We start from the raw sequence: 22,838 nt of genomic DNA, 5'->3' as shown, positions 1-22,838 counted from the left end.
CTCACAGTCTTCCCACCCCTCTCCCCGCATTGTCCCCTGAGCCTTAGTTGAGGGAATGTTCAGTAGCTGTGTCCACTGGGATGAGGCGCGGCGATTCTGCATAGGTCGGTTGTGTTTCTCGGTACTTGTGTCTGTCGCAAAGAGAGATTTCCTTGACGAGGGATGAACACTACACTTATATGTCCAATATAAGGACAGATGGTTATAGATCATTGTTATAGATTGTGCTGTTTAAGTAAATTAGGGGTTGCAGCGACTCCTCCAATAGCCACGTTGTCATTAACACTGACTCCCTAGCACCAGGTACGGTTTCCTTCTTGCTGAACAGGTCTTAAGATTGATTAGTGAGACGCTGATTACAACTAAGGCATGCGTGCCACTTCTGCACCGTTAGGGCTACTGTGCCATGCCGGCTGTTGATGTGGCTGATTAGGGCCGTAGCTGGAAGGACTGTAGGTTGCCTCCCCGCCTTCAGAAGCTTACTGCCACGAAGACATATCTTTTAATTAGGGGACGCCGAGAAAATAAGCAATTTCAGAGAATTCTAAGGACAGTGAGAAAAATTAAGCAATGAGATGGGACAGATAGTAATTTCCAGAGTAGTTAAATAAGCTGTTAAATAGGCTGGTTTGAGAAAACCTCAGACTGCATGTTTGAGTTAAGATTTGAACGAATAGGAAAACCTGAGCACGTGCAATTCAGGAAATGAAATTCCTGAAGTTGGAATGGCAAGGACCAAGGCCTGAGGGTGCAGTAGGAAACGGTGAAAGAAGGGGTGGAGGAGAGAGGAATGAGGAGGGGGTGTACCACGCGTGCCTGGCCCAAAGTGAGCTGCATGAGCAATAATGGGTTTTTATTCAAAATGCAGATGAAGGTCACAGGACTTAAGTTACATAAAGGAATGATGGGACCTCATCCAGAAAGATTGTTCTCGTGAATATATGACCACAGAGAAGAGAAAAATAAAAACTGAGGGGTTGTTAAAGGAGCCGTGTAGTTGGTTATGTGAGCCCAGTGATGGTTTAGACTTGGTGGGGACTGCTGCAGATAGAGAGAGAGGAGGGGAAACTGGGTTAGATTTGGATGGCCATGACCTGGAGAGGGACCAGCAGAGAAGGGGACACAGGCCCAAGCGTTGCTTCAGGATTTGGGTCTGAAAACAGGGGCAGTCACTGGTGTCTTTTACGAAATCAAGTCAGAACTAGATTATCTTCTAGCCTGCCAACATTTAGCAGGTTTAGCCTGCTCCTAACTGAGCAGGAACAAGAGACTTGAAATGTATAAGAAACACATAGGAAACAAATGTGAATGAAAGCACAAAGACCCCATTGCACAGAAACATTAAGTAGGCCACACATGGGGTTCCAGGATTGCAATGATAAAGGAACTTGGAATTCTTTCATTTTCAATGATCTGAGTCAGCCAGGTCTGTAGCTCTTTTCCTTGGGCCTGCCGTCATTTATAGGTATGTATGTGTGGCTTCCCCCTGGACCTTAGCTGTGACCTGCCTATTAGCTCATCAGATTCAACACTACCGTCTCTCCACATACAACTGACATTTACTGTCTGGACCTCTGCCTGCTACTGTCATCACAGTGTGTAAGCTGGAAGCCTCTGGTTATGATTATCCACCGAGCTACAGCATCCCTTTGGATCACCTCCCTTGTCCACCGTGTCCATTTGATTGTGACGGATGCTCAGCTCTGAAGAGGGTGGATAGAGAGGGAACCCACTCACTCGGCATCTCATGTCACTCAGCATCTCATGTCACTCAGCATCTCATGTCACTCAGCATCTCATGTCACTCAGCATCTCATGTCGGTGCAGCTAGGCCGAGGAGATTTCTGGAACCTGGAAGCTGGATGCTTCTCTGTTCTCCATCCTGTCTGAAAACTTTCTCAGCCAGCCATGAGACCCAGGAGCTCTGAGCATAGTATTTGAAGTGACAAGATCTGATTGGTCCATCAAGGGTTACTCTTAGTGCTAAGGGAACCGTGATTGGTAGTCCCCATTTGAATGACAGGAGCAATAAGAAAGAGTCAGTCCTCCGGTACAGCGTGGTTGAGGGTTTCTTGAAATTAGAAAGGAAAGGAAGGCAGAAAGAAAATCTTCTGATAAGGATAGTCATAATCATATGTCCTTCCTGCCCTGACTCTGATACATACAAACCCAAACCCAGATTGTAATGGGATGCTGTGAGAGCTAATTACAGTTGTCAACTTGTGTTAGGAAATACTTTAGTGAGCACACTTTGGGGCATGCCTGAGATAGAGTGTCCAGAGAAGATGACCTGAGAGGGGAAGTTCCACCCTGAAGATGGTGGCCCCATCCTATGGGCTGAGAGTGCAGACCGAGGAAAGCAGAAAACAAAAGATGAGAAAACAAAAGTGAGTTCCAGGATTCCTCTCTCTGCTCCCTGATCCGCCCAGGCATGAACAAGCAGTCTCACACTCCCCCTGCCATGCTCCTCCACCACGGCAGACTCCAGCCCTCTCAGAGCGGACGCCAAAATAAACCCTTCCACCCTTACACTGAGTTCTTTCAGACGCTCCATCACTGTGAGGAGAAAAGTACAGAGATTACAAATATAACCCTTGTATCACAAGCACTATTTTTTTTGGAAGTTATTAATAATGAACACTGCCTTTTGAGATCACTGTTGTTTTTATTTCAGTGATGAGAAGACAGACTTTCAAGATGATTTAGTGACTTGCTCAAAATCACACTGTAGGCACGGTTCTCAGCCTTCCTGATGCTGCGACCCTTTAATATAGTTCCTCAAGTTGTGGTGACCCCAGCCATAACATTATCTTTGTTGCTACTTCATAGCTGTAGTTTTGTTAGTTATGAATCATAATATAAATACCTAATATGCAGAGTAGCTGATATGTGACCCCTATGAAAGGGCCATTTGCCTCCCACAGGGGTCACGACCCAGAGGTTGACAACCACTGCTCTAGACTTTGGTAGAATTGGGGTTTAAGTTTGGTCCCTCTGAAACCAGCCTATACTATCCCCTGACTGTGTGGTCATGGGTGAATACTGAGCGACAGAGAAAGAAGCCGTATCCTTGGAAGCCAGCCAGGTGCTATTTGACGTACAGCTAGCTATTGATTGTCTCAAATTTCCTGAGGCCTCCATATTGTCTCTAGTCCCTCACTTGCTGAATCCTGCTATCAGAATGCTGAACACACACACACACACACACACACACACACACACACACACACACATCCTTTTGGCTCTTTCTTTTCCTAATTAGGGTAAAAAAAATATACAAGTCACCATGTTTTTTCATAAAGTGATAAATTATGAAAAAAGATCAAAGAAAATACTTATTTATCATAGAAAAAATAAGACTAAAACCAGCAAAGCCCATCTAAAAACTGCCTTTCCTGCCAGGCAATGGTGGCACACACCTTGAGTCCCAAGGAAGTCAGATCTCTGTGAGTTCAAGGCCAGCCTGGTCTACAGAATGAATTCCAGCACAGCCAGGGCTACCCAGAGAAACCCTGTCTCAGAAAACAATAAAACACCCTGCATTTCCATAGAGATGAGAAAGGAGATGGGAACGGCTCAGAGTGCAGTGGAGCCTGTACAGGGCCTGGCTTTGCCATAATCTCACATGCTGTATTGGAGACACCTTCCCTTAACCCGCAAGCTATTTTCTTGCTTCAGTGTGCGGTTAATAATGGTACTTGTTTCATAAAACATCACACACAATAGATTATTCTCAACAAAACTCAATAACCTGCCCACAGTGATAAAAGCAGGTACAGAAAGTGCCAGAGGTACAGAATTTGCAAGAACATCGGGCGAGCTGGCACATTTAATCTTTATCTCAACACTTATTTTAAAAAACATAGGCTTCTTTACGGTTCTGTGGTTGATATTTTTCCATTAGTGTTTCGACAAAAATACGTGCTTCAAACAGATTGTGTTCCTACTTGGGAGAGGCAGGTGAGAAACAAGAAAATGTAAAGAGTCATATATCTGATGGTGATAAATTAAGTAGAGAAAAGAGGGGGAGTAGGGGGTGGCTCAAGATATTTTCATGAATAGCCTCTGTAATAAAGATTAAGAGCCAGGAGCTGGAAGCTGGCTCGGTGCGTTCAGACCCTCTCTGACAAACCTGTCAGAGTTTGATCTGTGGAACCCACGTGGTAGAAGGAAGGGACCAGCCTTCGGACTTCCTCAGGTGCACTGTGGCACATGCAAGCCCACACACACACAGACACACATAACAATAAATAAAACAACAGAATACAACCCCTTTAAAAGATTAAGATCAGCATTGCAGGAACTGCATGACCCAAAAGCCACATCACCCCCACTGAAAAATATATCTCCAGCCTCAGCCCCAGATGCAGACAGAGTCATTGCAACACCCAGGACAGAAAGTGCTTGACTAAAACCTTGGACTTCCTTCTCGTCCACACAGGGTACATGTTTTCAGCTGCCCTCCCACCATCTCCACAGATTTCTGGCCCTTCGTGGTGCTATATCATTAGAAGCTGGGTGCTATGTGGTCTTTGCCCCTCCTCTGCCTCTCACACTTAGTAGGGCAAGACTGATGTCTCACAAGGAGGTCACGCTCACTGATCAGGTTGGAAAGGGTGCCATGGGTGATCTTCTCCAGTGACAATTCTCTTTTCCCTGCTTTAGGGTCGATTGGCGGTCTCTTCTTCGCTGTTGGCATTGCACAGTATGCCCTATTGGGGTACTTCATCCGCTCCTGGAGGACCCTAGCTGTTCTGGTCAACCTTCAGGGAACACTGGTCTTTCTCTTATCTTTGTAAGTAGTCTTGTCTCCTTGGAATTCTTGTTCCATAAACAGGGATGTCTTGGAAGGGTGTGAGCAGGCAAGCAAGCAAGCAAGCAAGCAGCATTCCGTCTGCCAGGAGCTTGCCTGCAGTGAATTCTGGGGAGAGCTAAACTGCACACATTCAATTCTTGCCGGCTCCTTGGAGAGAGAGGTGCTAGTTAATTAGTTGAGAATGTGGGTATCTCCTGCTTAATTTCTTAGTTAGCTGCATTTGGCCTTCAGGCTATTGGAAATTCCTTCCCTTTTTCTTTTTCTTCTTCTTTTTAACCCAAGGCCTTAAGCTTAAAGATCTTCAAGCTGGGTTCACCATGGGCTAGGTGTGAGACTGAGGTCTGATATTGTGGAGCCAAGTGTAAAGGCTGACCATGTAGTGACATCTGTCCATTGTGCACAGGAGTCTCATTTCAGGGTCTCCAAGTACAGAGTCTACAGGAGATATCTTGTCCACAGGAGTGCTCAAAGCAATGCAAGAATAATTCCCTCCCAGGCCAGAGTGGGCTCCACAAACTAGTCACCCAAGTGTCACATTATGGTGTCAAGCCACCAAGTTCAGCCCACTTCACCAAGCTTTAATGTGTCAAATAAAAGCTGTATCTTCTCTAAGGTATCAGACTAAAATCCTTTATGTAAACAAAGAGTTCATCCAATGGTAGCTGGGGTTTCGTCTGTGGCATACAGTGAGACAGACCTGTGGCAGTACCATAACTCCAGTGGCTCTGGCATTTAGTAGCTATTTATTGTTTATAAGTTGAGATTTGGTGAGATCTGAACTGAAATTGGCTTCTATGTGTCTTTGAAAACAAGAGAATAGTGAATGCAGAAATGAATGCAGCAGAATGGTTAACCTGTAGTAAAGAAAGAAATCATTAAAGGATTGAGTTCTGTGAACTGTGGGGAGGTAATTTTATTATAAAGGGAAATAATAGCACTTTATACTTTGCACATTGTGCATTTTTAAAAATAGTAAAGCTGTACTTCATATGCTACATTGAGCTAATAAGCATCCATGCACGTATTAGTGAATAAAATGAGTTTTCTTTTCAAATACTTAACAAAGCTCATAGCTCTGCGCCTAGCCTAGCTCTTATCTCTCCTTCAAAAGCAGTGCAAATTCAGTGGAGGCTGTGAGCCACTGTGTCTTTGTTTTCCCTGAGTCTATAGTCTGGGTTAGCTACTACTTAGTGCTAGATGAGGAACTGTCCTCGCTGGGAAATGATGTCAGGATATGAACAATGGTGAGCAGAAGGAGACGGATGCAGGGCTTCTAAAAGCATCCTCACTCCCATCTTCAGTATGGTTGATGGAGAGCCTGGCTCCCGTTAACAACCCATAATCACATCAGGGTTTTGATACACTTCCTGCTGGTTCTCTCTCTTTCCTTCCAACTCTGCCCAGTTTAAATTCTCTTCGTAGGTTTCCTCTGCATAGGTAGGTTAGCTGTCTCCTAACAGTTCTTTTTGTTTACACGAAGACTCAATCAGATCGTGGACACAGTAGCTCTGCACGCATCTGGGTCAGTGGGTCAAGCTTGATTGCTGGCAGACGCAGCTTCCAAACAGAGCAGTGTTGACTCGGTTATTTACATATTAGTTAACATCAGTATTTAAATGGCAACAAGGAAGTGGCTAAAGAATTTTACACGACATTATAAATGGCTCTGATTGACAGTCCAGGGTTGTACCTGAGTGTTCTTGTCCCCATCGGATATGTTCTCCAAGAACTTCTTTTTGTTCCAACATCTCTCCTCTCAGCACCCGTTATCCTACTCTGTATAGAGTGGTGCTCACGCAGTGGTTACTGATAGAGTGGCTGTCTACTATTGCTCTCACCATCTTTACAGAGAAGTAGCAGAATTTTGAGAAAAAAAAAATAATCTATTTTATCCATCAAAATTTGGCTTAAGGCAGAAAATGTCAGATTGGACTTTTAAAAAATAAAGTATTTTTTTGATGTTGTGTTTAGTAAGGAAGGTGTCCAGTCTGGAAAGACAACGGTTCAATGGGTAAGGGTGCTTGCCTTGCAAGCTTGAAGACTTGAGGTCGAATCCTAGTACCCATGTAAACAACTGAATGTGGCCACATGCACCAGTGACCCAGGGAAAATTGCTGGCCACCAGACTAGTTCCAGGTTCAGTGAGAGACCATGCCTCAAAGGAATAAGGCAAAGAGCAAATAGATTAGAGGACCTGACATCCTCCTCTGGCCTCTAAGAACACAACATATAAACCTACACACACACACGCACACTATAATCTTTTTAAAGGCTTCCATTCTGCCACATCTTTGGGAAGCTCTCCTAAAACAGAATGATGAAGCGAACTCCATGCAGTGCCTACGTTTTGAAACTGTAAGGACCCTAGTGGCCTAGCACAGAGTGGCTCGACACCTTGTGGTTGTATTAGGAAATGCCCGGTTGTTCTGTAACTAGAAGTTAACTGCCAGCAACTCTTACTCTTTGAAGTTCCTGTAAAGCAGGAAAGCTCCTCCCACCACTCTAAAGCTGGTGTGTTGGATGGTTTGAGTATTTTGAAGCAATGAACAGTCACAGGTGAAAAGATCTGTTACACTGTTTCATGCTTCTGTGTAATCTTAATGCCTCCTCCTAGGTAACATGTCATTATGTTACAAACGCCTTTGAAACGTTTTGTTTGATAAACATGTCCATCTCAGGGTTAGACTTTTCCAGAGCTTAAGAACCTAGTTGTTTAGGCATAGCGGAAAGAGCCTATAATCGCAGCACTCTGGAAGGTCTTGAGTTCAGAGTTTTTCTGGGCTTTGTAGCAAGTTTGAGGCCAGCCTGTTCTACACAGTGAGACCAGAAAAAGACAAAGCTAGGCTACACCCACTGCTGAATTGTCCATCAACAACATCTAGTGGGGATTCAGAGTGGAGCCTGGCCTAGGCTTTGTGAGGACCATGCAGCCTCCAGTGTTGGAGATTTGCCATTCACTTACTGAAACTTATTTAAAAGGAAATGGAAGCTATTTACCTTTATTGAAACCAATATTTGAAAAGCTCAGTTCCGACTGATAAAAATGAGCCACTGTTTACAGTCACCACAGTGTTCGGGTGGCCCCTTTGTTCTCTCTCCTGTGTCACTGGGGAAGTCATTTTATGCTTGAGAAGGAAGTGAGCTGTGGTGAGGGAAGCCACCTACCGAGGGGATGTTTGTCTCCTTCCTCTGCACGTGCACCTGTATGAATATCCAGCCTTTAATGACGTGTCTTTCAGATTCATTCCTGAATCACCTCGTTGGTTATACTCCCAGGGTCGGCTGAGTGAGGCGGAAGAGGCTCTGTACTTCATTGCCAAGAGGAACCGCAAGCTCAAGTGTACATTCTCACTAACACACCCGGCCAACAGGAGCTACAGGGCAGCTGGAAGCTTCCTGGATCTGTTCCGTTACCGGACCCTCCTAGGACATACCCTGATCCTGATGTTCATCTGGTAATCCTGAGGGATGTTATGGAATCTTTGATTTGAATGCTAAAGGTCTCTTGATAACCTGTTTATCAGGGTTACCTGCAGCCACAGGGCTGTAGAAGGCTTACTCCAGTGTCAGTAAGAAGTTGCTTTATAAAAACCAAACCAAACCAATCCAAAACACCAAGGCTTTTTCACCTCAGTGCTTGCTATGTGAACCCCTCTGCTCTCTTGGAAATGCTATCTCTGGCACTGATAGGTTTCCAGGGCTGAGCAAAACCAGCCATCAAGTCGGTAGATGAAGGGTTAACGCTCTGAGCCTGATTCTCTCTTAGAGCATTCCAGCCTACCTCTCGGAATGCTTCTGGGTTAGTATAAGTGGCATCCAGAATTCTAGGTGGCTCCTTTTGAAGAGTGAAGTTTCAGAGAGACAATTATGTGGCTCCTGTCCCAGGGAATAAGTGGATGGTAAATGTCAAAGACCCAGGGCTAGAGGTATGAAGGTTAAAGAGAACCCTTGAAAACCAAACCTGCAGTACAGTACTGATACTGCTGACTGGAGGTTCTTACTGCTTAGAAGCAAATACCCAGAGCACAGGAACTCAGAGCTCTACCCAGCTGCGAGTTTGCTTGTCGCACACTCCATCAGCTGCTTTGGAGGAAGCTTCTACCTTAAAAGCTTATGTGTACGTGAGCATGCATGCAAGCGAGCATGCATGCCTATGTGTGTGTATATGTGCATGTATGTCTGTGTGCGTGTGTGTGTGTCGACCAGAGCTTCAGGTGGGCACTCGACTGAGCTAAGCTTTATGGTATATCATATAAGGAAGTGAAGGGCATTATACCTATCAGGCCAAATGTCCTACTACTACTTTGTCTTTGAGCTATATTATAGCCCGCCATGGACTGTCCTTCATAGGCTAGGACACTTGGCCCACTTCTATGATTTTTGGTAGAGAGAAGAGTAAAGTATCCCCTTTGCCATGTGACCCCAGTGCAGCCACAACATACCAGGTTATTTCTAGGGAAAACAAGATAGAAGTAAATGAGCAACCTGTTTAGCAAGGCACTGGCCACTGTGAACTGCAACAGATGATCGACCAGTGGAGCTGGAAAGTCCAGGTAATCTGTTGCTTGGGTAGCCATGTTCATACACCAGTAGAGGCCAGGCTCAGGGTTGTTAGGAGCAGCTGTTCTGTGTTGTAATTTTGATAGAGCAGCTTGCTAATCGCCGATGTTCCTTTGAGTACCTCATCTGATTTGGAGCTTCAGGTGGGCACTCGACTGAGCTAAGCTTTATGGTATATCATTCCCCATTGCTGGAGTGTGTGTCCGGCACAATACCACAGCTGGGAAGTGCTTGCTAAGTGTGAATTTCAATGATGGTGTGCAGAAATGAGTTAATGTCTCTCAAGAGCCTCCCTCCCTGTTGATCTTCCCTGGAGGTCCTGCTCTGCTGTGACCCTGGCCTTTTCTTCTCTAGTCTAGTCTCTAGTATGTGTGCCTGCTGAAGACCTTGATTGGAAGTGACTAGGGTTCTAGGGGGATGGAGAGCCAGGCTCTGTGGCCCGCAGATGACCCACCTGAGGATCCAGGCCATTCTCTGGCCATCCTCTGTTGGCTTTCCCCATAGGAGGCTCTGTCCTGCCCTTCTGATAACATCACAAGGCCACAGGCTGTGTTCCCTAGATTACTGGACCCAGTGCAGTAAGAATAGGGTCATTGTTTTCACTGCGGTGCAGAAACGCTTGAGGAGGCAGGAACAACGTCTTTTCTCAAGCAGGAATTATACATCCATTTGCTTTATAGAACGTGTAGACATAAATCACTCCCAAAGCCCCATTATGCTTTTGTTTCTTAATAGGATAGAAATTTAGATTAAGACAGAAAGTTCAGTGGGAGAGTAAAACTCATCAAATGGGTTAGAAGTACTGCATGGTCCATTTAATCTCTCATGGAAAAGCGTTGTTCCTGTCCTATAGACTTTCCCTCACCTCTCAGTCCTTTGATCTCCCATACAGGTTTGTGTGCAGCTTGGTGTACTACGGCCTCACCCTGAGTGCAGGTGACCTAGGGGGCAGCATTTATGCCAACCTGGCTCTATCTGGCCTCATAGAGATTCCATCCTACCCTCTCTGCATCTACCTGATTAACCAAAGATGGTGAGTATGGATGACAAAGAGGCACCCCACAGAGGTGTGCATACACATCCTTCGACATGCGCATACCCAACGGCTCTGCTCCATGGCCTTAGGCAGTGTTTGCCCAGCACTGTCCAGCAGAGTTTTTCTCAGGCTAAATGCGGCTAAGCTCCCTTTTTATGGTAGTAGCCCTGGAGTTTTGTGTATGCTTACATAGGCTTTAGCTCATAGTCATTGAGTAGTCAATGCAGATTCATAGCATAAGCAATGTGGTGGTTGGCTCCACATAGGTAGAATCCCATCAACTCAGAAATTACAAGTTCTTTTTTTAAATAATTACAATGATCATTTATTAGTTACATTAATATGTGGGCATTCATTTTCTGTTCTGTTTTTGGAAGATATGTTTCACATTAAAATGGTTAAATAAATTACAAGAGTAAGAATCACCCCTTTTATTTTTTTATTTTTTTTCTTTTTTTTTTAATTAGGTATTTTCCTCATTTACATTTCCAATACTATCCAAAAAGTCCCCAATACACTCCACCCCCCACTCCCCTACCCACCCACTCCCACTTTTTGGCCCTGGCGTTCCCCTGTACTGGGGCATATAAAGTTTGTGTGTCCAATGGGCCTCTCTTTNCAGTGATGGCCNACTAGGCCATCTTTTGATACATATGCAGCTAGAGNCAAGAGCTCNNGGGTACTGGTTANTTCATAATGTTGTTCCACCTATAGGGTTGCAGANCCCTTTANNTCCTTGGGTACTTTCTCTAGCTCCTCCATTGGGNGCCCTGTGATCCATCCANTAGCTGACTGTGAGCATCCACTTCTGTGTTTGCTAGGCCCCCCGGCATAGTCTCACAAGAGACAGCTATATCTGGGTCCTTTCAGCAAAATCTTGCTAGTGTATGCAATGGTGTCAGCGTTTACAAGTTCTTTTAAGACAAAACCTGACAGAACTAGAAAGCCTCCCTCCCTCCCTCCCTCCCTCCCTCCTAAGAACTACTAGGAAGGCTCAGAGTACCCCTGCTTATGTTGCTTGTGAGCAAGGGAGTAAAATTCCAAAAGTTATGTCATAGAGATCAGCGTCTTTGTCTGTCTGCTTAGCCCCTCTGTTGTTTAGTGACTGAGGGACCAGGTGAGTTGTGCCATTTCTTATTGCCTGGACATTATCATTTCAACCCAAACTATAATACTGCCTAGTAATGAGGAAGCCAAGAGTCCTTGAAGGGTTACTTAGCCTCGTTAGTGAAAGAATTTAGGAACAGACTTGGAAGGACGCTTGAGGACAAAGCATTTGAAAGAAAAATAACGAGACAGGCAGGCTGGAAATCCGGGCACAGGGAAGATAGAGAGAAGGCCAGCCTTCAAGTTATGCATGGAGGCCAGAGAAACAGTGCTATCCAGAGTGCCAAGGAAAATGTGCTTGACCTTTGAGGTGCCAGGCCAACAGGTGCCAGGTTTGTGTTTACTTTTGTTCTTAAAAAGCAAAGAGTAATGCATTGCTGAGCATAGGGGTGGGCTAGTGAGCTGAAGGGAAAAGACATCAAAAGCACTGGGCCATGAGCTGCAATGCCCTGAATAGCCCCACCCCTGGCTCCCGGGCCCCTCCTGACAGCTTTCTTCAGCTGAGAGCCAAATGCAGGACCCTGCTCAGTTGGAGGCTTGCCTCCCAGAGAGCATTGCAGACCCCTTGCCTGAGTCCTCTGCTGGTGACCATCGCTCACTTTCCCCATGGTCCCAGAAGCAGGCCAGTCATCACACTCAGCATCCCGGGAAGGGCACAGCCTCTTCTTTTCCAGCTACAGGATCCTGTATATGCCTCTCATGGCCACTTCTAGTATCACCAGGAAGGCATTCATGGGGATAGTTTATGCCCGGGTTTGCCTATCGTGGTCAATGTCACTCAAAAGCCATTGCATGCTAGCTGTTAAAAATAACCTGGAAAATAGCTGTCAAAAAGACACCAGGGCTTTCCTGTTTTCCAGCAGCTACTGCCTCAAGGCAGGGCTGGAATCTGCAGGGAGTTTAGTGCCTTTGGGGTCAAGCAGACCTGGGTTTCCTTCTAGTGTGAGCCACATGTTAGCTTCCTGACTTCAGGAAGTCCCCCCCACTAAGCTTTCATTTGTACTTAGTCCTAAAACTACTCTGACAAACTAGTTATCAGAATTACAAGTTCCTAGCCGAGGAGCTGGCCTGTTGCTGGCCGAGAGTGGAGATGAATGGAAGTTGCAGTGTACAGTACCTTTTATTTAAATTGAAACCACTAGCAAGAATTTTTTTTCCTGTTTATATTTCTAAAGGTTTGAGACAAAGACCAACAAACCTTGGCATTTAAAAATTTTAACACCATAAGAATTGGATACCCAGAGAATAAAACAAACTAGCAGACTCTGTTCTCTTTATTGGATTAAGTCTCTAAAAGACGGAGAGTGTCACCACGCAAGCCTACACATTTGTTATTAGGATTCAGTGAGGTAATAGGTGACGTGCATTTAAAACAGTTCCTGCCACAGTGCATGCTCTTGGAAATACAATGGTTTGTTTCCTGTGTACATGATCGGATCCTGCCATCCAGTGGGTCCCCCTTTTCATGCTTATTTATATCCTGAACCGTCGCCTGACCAGCTGCATTTGCCACCCATTCAAAAAAAAAAAAATAAAATTGAGAACATTTAAGTAGGAAAGTTAGAGGAGAGGGAAATGGCTTCATAAGATTCTTTCGAGAGACATGTGACTTCCTCCTATTGTTTAGGTTTGGTCGGAAGCGGACACTAGCAGCGTTTCTGTGCCTTGGAGGACTGGCCTGTCTTATTGTGATGTTTCTTCCGGAAAAGAAAGGTATGCTTTTCACATTTCCATGAGGGTTTTGAACAGCACTTTTATTACAATGAATCTCAATATAGTAAAGGGATTACCATATGCTGTGCTTCATTCCTGTGATTGCATATTACTTAGCAATTGTGCAGGCTATAATGGGCCAGATTCTTTGCATTGCCTGAACTATTCTCTGGGTGAATAATGTGCTCAGAGGTGTGCTATTAATTCTTTCAGGCTATTAAGCTACCATCTGGGGTATCTGGGATGCAGCACTGGAGACATTAGAGCTGTTTACCTGGTAACAGGGAAAGCTAAGGCCCACTCTGCACAGGAAAGACACTCCTTCCAAGCTGCAAATGAAACTGTGAGCTCTGGCCAGTCTTGAGACTGGCAGTTGGATGCTGGTTCTCAGGGGTAGCTTAGGAACCCCTAAATGTCTCCATGTGGTACCCCAAGGTTAGTAATAATAACAACAGCAACACCATAAGAATAATATTCACTGTTGAGCACAGTGGTTATGCTCTTGGTCACTTTAAAGCATGACTAATGGCTGCGGAGGTGACTCAGCTGGGGAAGGCCTTGCCACAAAGCCTGTGACCTGAGTCTGATCACAAGAACCTGTATGATGGAGGTGAGAACAACTCCCACATATGCTGTGATACACACACACACACACACACACACAAAGAGAGAGAGAGAGTTCAAATAAAGTGTATTTGTAGGAAGCTATGGTACCTTTATAATTCTGTAGCTTTACTAAACAAACAGCTTCAAAAGATATTTCTTTGGGGTGGGAATGTAGCTTAGTTGGTAGACCACTTGTCTTGACTACATAAAAACGCCGGGTTCAATTCCCAGGATCACATAAAGACTGGGCATGGTGGCACATCTGTAATCCCAGAATTCTGGAAGGCAGGAAGATTAGAAGTTCAAGGTCATCCTTGGCTATATTACAAGTCTGAGGTCAGATACACAAGACCCTATCTAGAAATTAATGTTTCTCTGCCATCTCCTTTAACGTTGTGACCCCTGTATAGGAATTCTGTAAAGCTAGGTATAGCAGCGTATGCTTGCGATTCCAGCACGTAGGAGACTGAAGCAGTAAGACCCCACCCAGGCTTGAGGCCGATCTGGACTATGTAGCCAATTGGAGGCAGGCCTGGGCCACACAACACAACACCATTTCAATTACAGAACACGAAGAACTTCTATAGATACCTAGGTATTTACAGCTTTCTACGCTTCTTTGTTTTGTGCTCCTTTTACGGTACCTGCACACTGGAGGCGTGACTGTTGCTGCACAGAGTGATGTGGTTTTCAGTGAGGAGGGTCCTACCGGCTTTGCTACCAGGGCACACAGGCTAATAACACCCTGCACCAAGTGTTGGGACCTTGCTCTGTCATCTGGCTCTCGTGCTTTGGATGGGAGTCATGGAGATAGTCCGGATGGGAGTCATGGAGATAGTCCAGATGGGAGTCGTGGAGATAGTCCGGATGGGAGTCGTGGAGAGAGTCCAGATGGGAGTCGTGGAGATAGTCCGGATGGGAGTCGTGGAGAGAGTCCGGATGGGAGTCATGGAGATAGTCCGGATGGGAGTCGTGGAGAGAGTCCGGATAGGAGTCGTGGAGATAGTCTGGATGGGAGTCGTGGAGATAGTCTGGATGGGAGTCGTGGAGATAGTCCGGATGGGAGTTGTGGAGATAGTCTGGATNGTGGAGATAGTCTGGATGGGAGTCGTGGAGATAGTCTGGATGGGAGTCGTGGAGATAGTCCGGATGGGAGTTGTGGAGATAGTCTGGATGGGAGTTGTGGAGATAGTCCGGATGGGAGTCATGGAGATAGTCCGGATGGGAGTCGTGGAGAGAGTCCGGATGGGAGTCGTGGAGATAGTCTGGATGGGAGTCATGGAGATAGTCCGGATGGGAGTCATGGAGATAGTCCGGATGGGAGTCATGGAGATAGTTTGGATGGGAGTCATGGAGATAGTCCGGATGGGAGTCATGGAGATAGTCCGGTAGCTTCTGGGAAGCACGAGGTGGTTGTTCCCCAGAGCGGCAGCCTGCATGTTAAGTGCCCCTCTGCTTAGGCTGCTGCTCCTTGAAGTTCAGTCATTCTAGGGTCTTATCCGGAGCCTTCCCGATGGCCCAGACTCACTCCCTGACCCTGTGGAGTACCTGCTCCTCCATCAGCCACCACCTGAAGTTCTGGGCCATGAACTAGAACACACACCGTTTCTCCGTTTAACAGTGATTTAGTCTGGGATTGCATCAAAGCTGGACAGGGATCTTTATCAACTCATGGAGACTAGAGAATTCAGGATGCATGTGCATGTCTTGTCCTATGCCAGTGCCAGCGCCCCAGTTCTGTATGTCTGAGATAACGGGCTTCTAACTGTGGTAGATTTATGCTCAGCAGAGCGTGTTTCATGCTGAAACAGACAACTTGGAGATGTCGTTTTCTACTCTGACTGTCGTATTTATGCATCACCTCAGAGAGCGGAGCTTTGACCTACTGCCATCCACCACCTCTTCTGTATCTCATCCCACTCTGGAAGCCAAGGCCAAGGGATATCTTTTTTTCCTCTTCCCCCTTGCATGTTCAGGTATCCCACCCCTATGACTCTGCGCCCGACTTTCCCTTAACATTGGCTCTATTCTAAACAAAACGAAAACCAGAGATGAACACACATGCACAATCTCCTAACCAGATCAGCCAGCCCTCTTTATCCCCATCCGTCCCAAGAGCTGCTGGAACCCTCTGTGGACTTGCCCCATGATAAACGCGCTTGAGACACAGTGAAGCAATGTTTCCCACAGCCTTGGGGAATATAACACAGCAGTTATGCTTGGGAAAAGCCTGGCAAATTTTAAAGATTCCCTAGGAGAGAAACTCTGTAATGTCCCTTAGTAAATGATTGCTGCTTGTAATAACCAGGGCTACTAGAATGATCCTCTTCCACTGCGGCTGCGCCCAGTTTCCCCATTTGATTAGTCACTAAAGACAGAGAACAGATGGCTAGCGTCTGGTGCCTCACCCTTGCTCTTCTTTCTGGAATCTTCTCTGAGCTTAAAAAAAAAAAAAACTTTAAACTACTCATTTAACAACTTAAACCCTTTATTTAAGATGTTTTGTTTGGTTTCTTTTAAACCTGTTTTTTTTTTTAAGAGTTTCAAGCTACAGGTTATGAAAGATCTGATAAGTATGGACTAAGAAAGAGACCTTGCAGTTTCTATTAGCAGCTCATGTGAGCTAGAAGACTGCTCATTTCTCCACCGTGCTCCTGCTCATTTCTCCACTGTCCTCCTGCTCATTTCTCCACTGTCCTCCTGCTCATTTCTCCACCGTGCTCCTGCTCATTTCTCCACCGTGCTCCTGCTCATTTCTCTGCTTTTCTCCACCAAGCATTCCACACCTGCACTCTCCCCTTTCTGCCAACTCAGGTGCCCTTTACCCATTGGCTTCTTTTTAGCATCTGCATATGGTTGTGGTTCTCAGTTTCTGGACCGTTGTGAATACTGTGACAATATATCTATAAGAGACACAGAAAATAAGCTAAAGCCCAGATGTTTAGTATCTTGCAGTCTGTGATTTATAATTATAAGTTGAATATCCCTAATCCAAAAAAACCTGAAATCTAAAATATTCCAAAATCCAAAAACTTTCAGCACTGATAGAGAGAGGCTTCCTATCCGTGTGTTTTCTTCCTGGTTAGCCTCCTGGTGTGGTCTCCTCTAGGAGTGTTTGCAGGGCCACTTACTCACTTTTTAAAACAGATTCATCAGCAAGCATTTTCCTTGGTTTGTGTTCTTGCTTAGCGAAGGGTCCTAATTAATCTTACAATAGAAGTTGCCATTTGGAGTTGACTAAGTGCTGGGTTCTCTCCATATACAGAAGGTCTTATGTGTCACCACATAAGGAAAATAAAAGTCAGACTGGTCAGGGAGCATGTCCACCTTTATAGCCAGGGGTTGGAATTTTATCCCTGGCTCACAGCACAGCCTAGGCTCTCATGGAGATGCACCAACGATCATGATTTCACACGGTAAAGCTGTGGTGTCTGAGCATTAACACTGTGTGATTACGGCCAGTTCTTAACCCTCCAGTGGCAGGCCTGGTGGGGACTGGTTAAAAGACTGACCTTAGGATGGCACTGACCACTGTAGGCAAGGCCCACGGCAGCTGAGAACCCATCTCCTTCCTCAGAGTCATCTGCCCATCTCTGTCCCAACTTCTCCAGCGTCTATGAATACAAGGTCCTGCCTGTAACCAAGGCCCACTTCCTGGCCTCAGGCAGCTTGAAATCTAATGAGGGAATTTAGTGATCCAAAAATAATGAACTACAGTGCCATGGGAGAACTGACAAGTGCTTGGACTTTAGGCCACGATTGTCCCACTTTAAAATATAAAACCTATTTTAAAAAACTAAAAAACATACATTAAAAAGTCCATGTTTAGCCATTGGGCAGCAGGCTGCATGTGGCGATGATCCGCAAGAGAACACTAAACAAAGGCAGGCTCCAAGAGCGATTGCTCAGGGTCAACCAAAGAATCAAAGAACAAGATATTGAACATGGCTATAATCTGCTAAGCAAAAGTATTGAGATGGCTAGAAGAAATAGATATTAAGGTGGTTAAATGTTGCTGGGCAAAAATATTGAGAGGAGTAAAACCCACAGAGGAAGACTTCCAGAGATCTAGAGAAAGTTCCTCCAGGCTCTGTGCATGCAGGGGAGGATGCTCATGAGGACAGAAGGAAACTACTAGACAAGAGTAGGATGGCGTGGCATGAATGGGGAAGACTGTCAGGTAGCAGTGGGCAGGACTGCCAGGCATGAATGGGGAGGATCATGGGTGAGGAGTGGGTAGGATCACTAGATAAGTGGAAAAGACCATAAGATAGAGCTGAGGAGGACCCGTAGACAAGAGTGGGGAAGATCATGAGCTTGGACTGGGAGGACCACCAGACGGGAGAGGGGAGGATCACCAGACAGGAGAGAAGAGGATCACCAGACAGTAGTAGGGAGGACGGTGAAACAGAAATGGAAAGGACCACCAAATAAAAGTGAAGGAAATCATCAGACCGTAGCAGGCAGAGCCATCAATGGAACCCAGGGCCATGAATGTGTTGTGCATCCTTTAGCTAGACATTAACCATTAGAAACGACAACCTGGACCAAAAGTAAAAGACCTAAGTGAAAGAAAGGCTGTTTGCCAAAATGCTCAACACAAACATTTCAGGATCAACTGATTCTGAGTAACTGAGCTGCATCATAGAGCAAACTCACTAAGAGAGCCCATCACCTAATCAGGGAATGGTCTCACACACAGCTCTCCGTCAGAATTTCCAGACATCCATATAAGCAGGAGAAAACCTCCTCACAAGGAGAGGAATCAGCAGAGACAACCCAGAGGTGCATGAATGTCAGGACCAGGAAGACAGGACATCCAAGCAGCGACTGCAATTGTGGCTCATGTGCCTAAGGAGACAAATGTGCAAGCAGCTACTATGACTATGCTCTGTGTGCTTAAGCAGACAAGTCCAAGAAGCTATTATAACTGTGTGTGTGCTTAAGTAGACAAAAAGCATCCTTGGAATGAACAGAAAAATGAAGCTATAAAGAAGACATACACAGAATATCTCAAGAGGAAGCATGCAGCACACAAAAGCAATAGAGAGATGAGACCAACAGCAGACTGGATACCACAGAAAAAGAGATCCATGAATTTCAGTCATAGCAAAAAAACAAAACAACAACAAAAAAAGCAAAACAAACAAAAAAACTATTCACTATAAATTTTTAAAAAATAAATAAAATCTAAGAGAGCACCAGTGAGTTGCAGGAAAATATCAAGTGGCCTGGCATCTAACTTTGGTCTCAGGGGAAAATGTTATCAGCAGAAATGATGACCAGAAGCTCCATAAATTGATCAAATTTCGAATGCATGCTTGAGGAGTGGCCTTTTAGTGACCATGGAAGGATCCTGTATGTGTGTGCCCACTATAAAGCATTCGTAGTCCCCAAAACAAAACTGTGCAGAACTTAGACTTGATCCTTCAATAGCTGGTTCAGTGATTGGTTGAAAAAGTAGGAATTCAAGACAGAGCAAGCGTGACTCAGTTGATTCAAACATACCACACCCTAGTGCAAGGAAACATGGCTTCCATTTGAAAAGCCACAGGACATCTGGTAAGATGCCATAGTCTGGACCATGGACAAAAGTAAAAAGAATTAAAAGTACTGAAGACTTATAAAAGCATTGCTTGACCAGAATGGTCAATAATAAAAGGTATCTGAAAAAAACAAAAACCCTAAACATTTTAATACTAAGCAACACTTTTCAAAGCACACGGGTCAAAAAAAAATAACAAAGAAAGTTACAAGATATTTTAGTTAAACCATAAATTAAATATATAATATCAAAACTCTTGACGTGTAGAAAATTTTGTAAGGCTTAAGTATGATCATTTATATAATTATCAACACTCAAGAGGACAGACTGGTAATCTCAACTTCTGTCTCTAGAAGATAAACTCTAAAGAAGGAAAGCCAAGTGAGACAGAGGGCAAGCAGAAAAATGAAATGATAGAGAGAAAAACAAGAGAGAAAATCAAGGAAACCAAAATCTTGATTGTTTAGGGCCAATTAAAATTAATAAATCTCTAAACAAATAAAAAACAAGGGGACACGGATCACAAGTATCAGAAATGAAGATGGGGCCGTCACTGAAGGAGCCTTAGGCATGAATGAGAAAACATCATGAATATTCCTGCGCCAGTAAAGCCACTTTAGGTCCAGTCTGTAGAGAAACAATCCAAGAAAGCCTCTGTGAAAGCCAGCAGGTGGCCTTTGCAGCCCTTTGCTGGAGGGAAGTCCAATGTGAGGCTAGAGACATTCCCACCAGAAGAGATTCCCATCCATTTGATTTCCCAGCAGTTCACACTAGGCCATCAATCACCCCAAGGACCAAGTCAAACAAAAGCAAGCTTTACCTCTCAAGTACAAGCACCCATCAGTGTCACTCGCCATATTGGAAGCCTAGAAAGAAAAGTGGTAATCCAGCCCAGGCAGAAAATTCGGGTTTTGGAGTTTAGCATGCATCCTCCATAAGAAACATTAGCAGCTGGGAGCAGAAGGGAATTTCCTTAACCTGACAGATGGGATGAGGGGAAACCCTCTAGCAAATGCTGTATTTACCACTGAAAGAGTGAATAATATTCACTATCATCAGGATGCCCATTCTCTATGGAACATGGTCAGAAACAGACCAATCAATGCAAGGTAACAGTGAGAAGACAGGAAAGGGACTCAGGCTGAGTTAGAGGGAAACAATCCCGGAACCCACATGCTGAAAGGAGAGATCCAAACCCACAGAGATCTGTTCTGACTACCACACACACGCCATGCTGCACACACACACACACACACAAATTTAAACATTAGAAAATAGAATTAATAAATGACCTTGTCAGAATCATGTGATAACACAATTTTATTTCTATATATTATTAGCAAATAATCTACTATGCAATTAAACAATGGTACTGGTAGTAAAATGTTTAAAATTTTAAAGATAAAATTTCCATAGCATGTATAAAGTATAACATAAAATTATGGAAGGAGGAACTAAAGAGGACTAAATAATTGAAATGGCACTTACACTCTTCCCTCATGCCTCCTTGTTCCCCCTCTCTTTCTACATGGTCACGGCCAACCTCTGCTTCTCTACTCTCTCCTTCTCTCTGCCTTTCTCTGTTTCTACTACACCCTTAACTCCCCTTCCCATGCCTTGAATAAACTCTATTCTCTACTAAAAAAAAAATTGAATTGAATTGGCACTAGTAATACTCACAAATAAGGAGATTATCAAGCCACCATCTCTTACCACACCAGTTTATCTTTATCACAAAATCAAATGTCCAGGAGAATCCTTTCATTGATAGAATAAATTTGTGCAAATACGACTATTCAGAGGATTCTAGACTAGCCAAAATAATTTTATAAAGAAAAACAAAGCTGTAGACGATCATGTTTAACCTATTGAACAGTCATAGCAATCAAGACAGTGTGATACTTGATAGGCTAAATCAGGGGAAGGGATTGAATTTTAGAAGAACACTCAGGAGGAGGAGGGGAGACCACCAGGAGTCCAAGGTCATCCTTGGATACACAGCAAGCTCAAGGACAGCCTGGGCTACCTGTAACCCTGTCTGTCTTACAACACAGCAAAATAAAACAAATTGCCTTATGCTTATCATTCTGTGAGAGAAGAGAATGGCTGAGCTGAGGTTTGCTATTTGGAACCAACAGTTTACTGCCTGAGCCAGGAGTTCAGGGCCAACCTGAGCAACAGAGGAATCCTGAGTCCTTTAAAACAACACCCTTAAAGGGAAAGAGTATAGCACAGGCTAGGAGAGAATAATCATAAAATACATACACACGGTGGAAGAGTGAGTCAGTTAAGGAATGGCGTCAGTTAAACTCAGTAATAAGTGGACAAAAGAGACGTTTGTTCTGATGGCTCCAAAGGGCTCCTGCAAGTCCTGAAAACTCTGGCCTTCTGGGAGCTAAGTTATGACCTCATGGAGTTTGGTATGTGGAAAGAAACAAGCGCTATGCAAATCCACTTCTTAAAAACTGTAATTTCATTTTAATTTCCCCTCTAAATCACTTTGCCTTTTTCCCCAAACAACACTTTGCCCATTCATTGGGAATGACTAGGAATGTAGGTCAGGAAGGCAGGGGACCGCTCAGTGGCTACAGAGCCTTCCGGAACACAGCCAGCAGCCCAGCAGCTGCACACGCAGGAACCTTAACAAAGAAAGCTGTCTGCTATTGACATAAGCCATCTTAGGGGAGAGGTGGGTTCCCCCTGAAGAAGTGACTGCAGGTGCGTTGGCAGGAGCAGAGGAGAGAGGGTTCAAGCAGCAGATGGACTGGCTTTGGCCTGTGGCCAGAGCCAGCCTCCCCAAATGAGCTACTGCTGGAGGTGTCTCCCACCTCACGTGGGAATCCTCTTGCAGCTTTGGACTCTGTCGGCGGCTAGATGATTGTCTCTGTGTGCTCCACGTGAATTTAAATTTCCAGATGGCAATCTTCTGTCCTGTTAGTAGAGATGTAGGGTGCCTTCGTGTGATTTGGAAAGATGCTACTGTGCGTAGGGCAGGACATGAGGGAAATCCGTCCCTACCAAAAGCCGTTGCAGTTAGAAGCCAACACACCTCAAGAGAAAGAAGAGATACTTTATTCTTGAGCCAAATATTACTGACCGTGTCCAGGAACCTGTATAGATCCAGGGTGCCCAGGATAACATCGCTTATTAAGGAAGCAGTCACATAAGCATTTACTAGCCTCAGAATGAGAGAAGTAAGAAATGTGTCTACCAGTTGCATTTGCGGGGTGCTGCAGGTAGCTGGGTTATGATAAACTTATTAAAGCAACAGTTCTGTTACGAGTTTCAGATGGACGCTGGAGTTGGTGGAAGACAGTGGTACATTTGCAAGGCTTTACTTATGGTCAAAAGACATTAGATCAAACACAGGGGTGGGGATGAGGGCACTAAGAAAGCCTGATAATTGGACTAGGATCTGTACCATTCTAACGCTCCAGGAATCCAGAGCTCTAACT

General features: G+C 44.8%; 1 protein-coding gene across 2 annotated transcripts in view; it reads left to right on the top strand.

The window, feature by feature from the left end:
* Positions 1–22,838, top strand: part of Slc22a15 (solute carrier family 22 member 15) — a 60,143-nt gene that overhangs the window by 29,875 nt on the left and 7,430 nt on the right. For both annotated transcript variants that reach the window (XM_029475587.1, XM_021157961.2), the window contains exons 5-8: positions 4,666–4,795; positions 8,056–8,271; positions 10,269–10,409; positions 13,147–13,232. In XM_029475587.1, coding sequence (XP_029331447.1) covers positions 4,666–4,795; positions 8,056–8,271; positions 10,269–10,409; positions 13,147–13,232 — 573 coding nt within the window. The remainder of the gene's footprint in view (positions 1–4,665; positions 4,796–8,055; positions 8,272–10,268; positions 10,410–13,146; positions 13,233–22,838) is intronic.

This window comes from Mus caroli, chromosome 3 (assembly GCF_900094665.2).
Source record: "Mus caroli chromosome 3, CAROLI_EIJ_v1.1, whole genome shotgun sequence".
Lineage (NCBI taxonomy): Eukaryota > Metazoa > Chordata > Mammalia > Rodentia > Muridae > Mus > Mus caroli.
Note: the sequence above shows the minus strand (reverse complement) of the source record. Positions and strands in the feature narration are given on the sequence as shown.